The 1,980-nt window shown below is 66.2% G+C and overlaps 1 protein-coding gene across 1 annotated transcript in view; it reads right to left on the bottom strand.

Moving 5' to 3' along the window:
* Positions 1-295: 295 nt before the first annotated feature.
* Positions 296-1,980, bottom strand: part of Tkfc (triokinase and FMN cyclase) — a 7,910-nt gene continuing 6,225 nt past the window's right edge. The window contains exons 12-17 of the mRNA XM_033756430.1: positions 1,838-1,980; positions 1,313-1,419; positions 1,138-1,241; positions 1,007-1,040; positions 830-919; positions 296-670 (exon numbers count right to left, since the gene is read on the bottom strand). The exon at positions 1,838-1,980 is cut by the window's right edge and continues 36 nt beyond it. Coding sequence (XP_033612321.1) covers positions 509-670; positions 830-919; positions 1,007-1,040; positions 1,138-1,241; positions 1,313-1,419; positions 1,838-1,980 — 640 coding nt within the window. The 3' untranslated portion in view covers positions 296-508. The remainder of the gene's footprint in view (positions 671-829; positions 920-1,006; positions 1,041-1,137; positions 1,242-1,312; positions 1,420-1,837) is intronic.

Below are 1,980 nucleotides of genomic sequence, written 5' to 3'. Positions count from 1 at the left end.
GCCACCCCGTCCATGCCCGCCCCGGGAGGTGACCCCACCGACCCCATGGCTCACAGCCGGTCCACACAGAGCAGGGGTCACCTCGGACACGGGCGCCCTGGTGTCGTGTGCCTGGTGTGCAGACAGCCCTGCCTACTCGCCCAGGTGCCAGGAAGGAGATGGGCCGGCAAGGTGTGGGTGGCAGTTTCTGGCCCCACAGATGCAGGGCACAGTCACTGGGCAGGGCCTGCCTGGTGCAGGTGTGAGCCACGCAGGGGGCTGTTTGCGTGCCCGGCAGGACAAAGGTCCCCAGGAGTGCGGCTCCACATGGTTTATTTCTCAGCTTCCTTTTCCACACACACTGGGTTGAGGCTGGGGAGGCCTCTCATGAAGGGTGGAGGGGCAGTGACCACAGGGCTGGGCAGGGTGGGGACTGGGGACAGGACCGCACACTCCAAAAGGCCAGCCGACACCACAGCCCGGTGCAGGGCTCCAGCCACTCGGGGCAGGTGTGGGGCTGGGGAGGTGGTCACATGCCCAGCGCCTGTATGGCCTCCAGGATGGCTCGGAGAATGGCAGCAGCAGCCACAGCACCAGGGTCGGGCTGGTCCAGGCGTGAAGAGCTGATATAGCTGGCCCTGCCTGCTGCAGCCTCCATGGTCTTGGTGGCCTCAGCCGCAGCAGTGGCACTCTAGGGATGGCAGAAGAGATAAAGACAAACATAAGGGTCCCCTTCCTTCTGTGTCCTGCAGCTTGTCCTGGTCCCTCGAGCCTCACCGTTCCCTGTGGCCTTCTCTGCCCCACCTGTCTCCCGGGGGGCTGGGCAGGGCTTTGGGCCTGCCCCACTCACCTGGACCGCTTTGGTCAGGACAGGCAGGAGGTCGGCCCCGGGGTGCTTCCAGGCCTGGAGCTCCTGTCCCGCTACCCACAGGGAGTCCAGCTTAAGCAGGGGAGAGAGGGGGCTGAGGGAAGGCCCTGCCACTGAGCTGGCCTTCAGGGATTTGGGCTAAAGGAGGAGGGTACACACCATGGTCCTGTCGCCCGGGGCAGCCTTTCCATACCTGGCAGGGAAGAACCACAGGCTCACATCAGGAGATCACGCTAGGGGAGGGACAGGGCCCGGCTGGGGGCAGGGGAGGCCCGTCACCCCTGGCTCACTTCTGCATGGCGTCCAGGCCAGCATCCATGGCAGCAGACCAGGCCGCCAGGTGGGTCTTGGCCTTGAGGGGCTGGGCAGCTGCAGTCAGGAACAGGCCGTAGAGCTGGGGGCACAGGACGCTGAGCTGCCTGACACACCCGTCCGCAGCCCTCCCACCAAGCAGCCACCACTCACCGCCCCAGAGGAGCCCCCCATCTTCTCCAGCAGCAGGACAGACAGGCTGGACAGCAGGCGCGTGGGACTGGCGGGTGGCGGGCCCTGCTCCAGCCACCCCTGGATGGCTGCGAACAGAGGGCACGGGAACTCGGGTGGTGCCCCCCCATCTCCCTCCCTCTCTGCTGCCACCAGCAGCCTATGTGTGCTTCGGAGGGGTGCCGAGTGCCAGTGCAGGGGCTTGGGCTGCTTGGCCGGCTCTTCCGCCAGTCAAAGCCGTGGCACCCTGGCCCACACAGGGCACCACGTATGCCTTTCCTAAAAGAGTAGTGGGCAGCAAAGCGAGTCCCGAGTGGAGGGGCCTATTCTCCCGGGTGACACCCCACACCCGCAGCGTGCCGAGTTCCTCTTCCTCAGGAAACGGGAGGGAGGCGTGAATGTCTCACATGGCAGAGGAAGGCGGCACCCACAGCAGCCCTCCATTGCTTTGGGATTTGTCCTGTGCTTGCCCAAGAACCTCCTGCAACTCCAGGGCCCTGCTCTGACCTCGGGCTGCGCGGCTGTGGGTGGTGCCGCAGTCCCCGTCACCAGCTGCCCGATCCAGGGCATTTAGGGGCTCCTCCAGGTCCAGCAGGGTGGTGCACACCTGCTCCAGCACGCGCGCCACCCTCTGCGAGGCCACGCCTGCC

Source organism: Fukomys damarensis, unplaced genomic scaffold (assembly GCF_012274545.1).
Source record: "Fukomys damarensis isolate Sample0158 unplaced genomic scaffold, DMR_v1.0_HiC HiC_scaffold_27, whole genome shotgun sequence".
NCBI lineage: Eukaryota > Metazoa > Chordata > Mammalia > Rodentia > Bathyergidae > Fukomys > Fukomys damarensis.
Note: the sequence above shows the minus strand (reverse complement) of the source record. Positions and strands in the feature narration are given on the sequence as shown.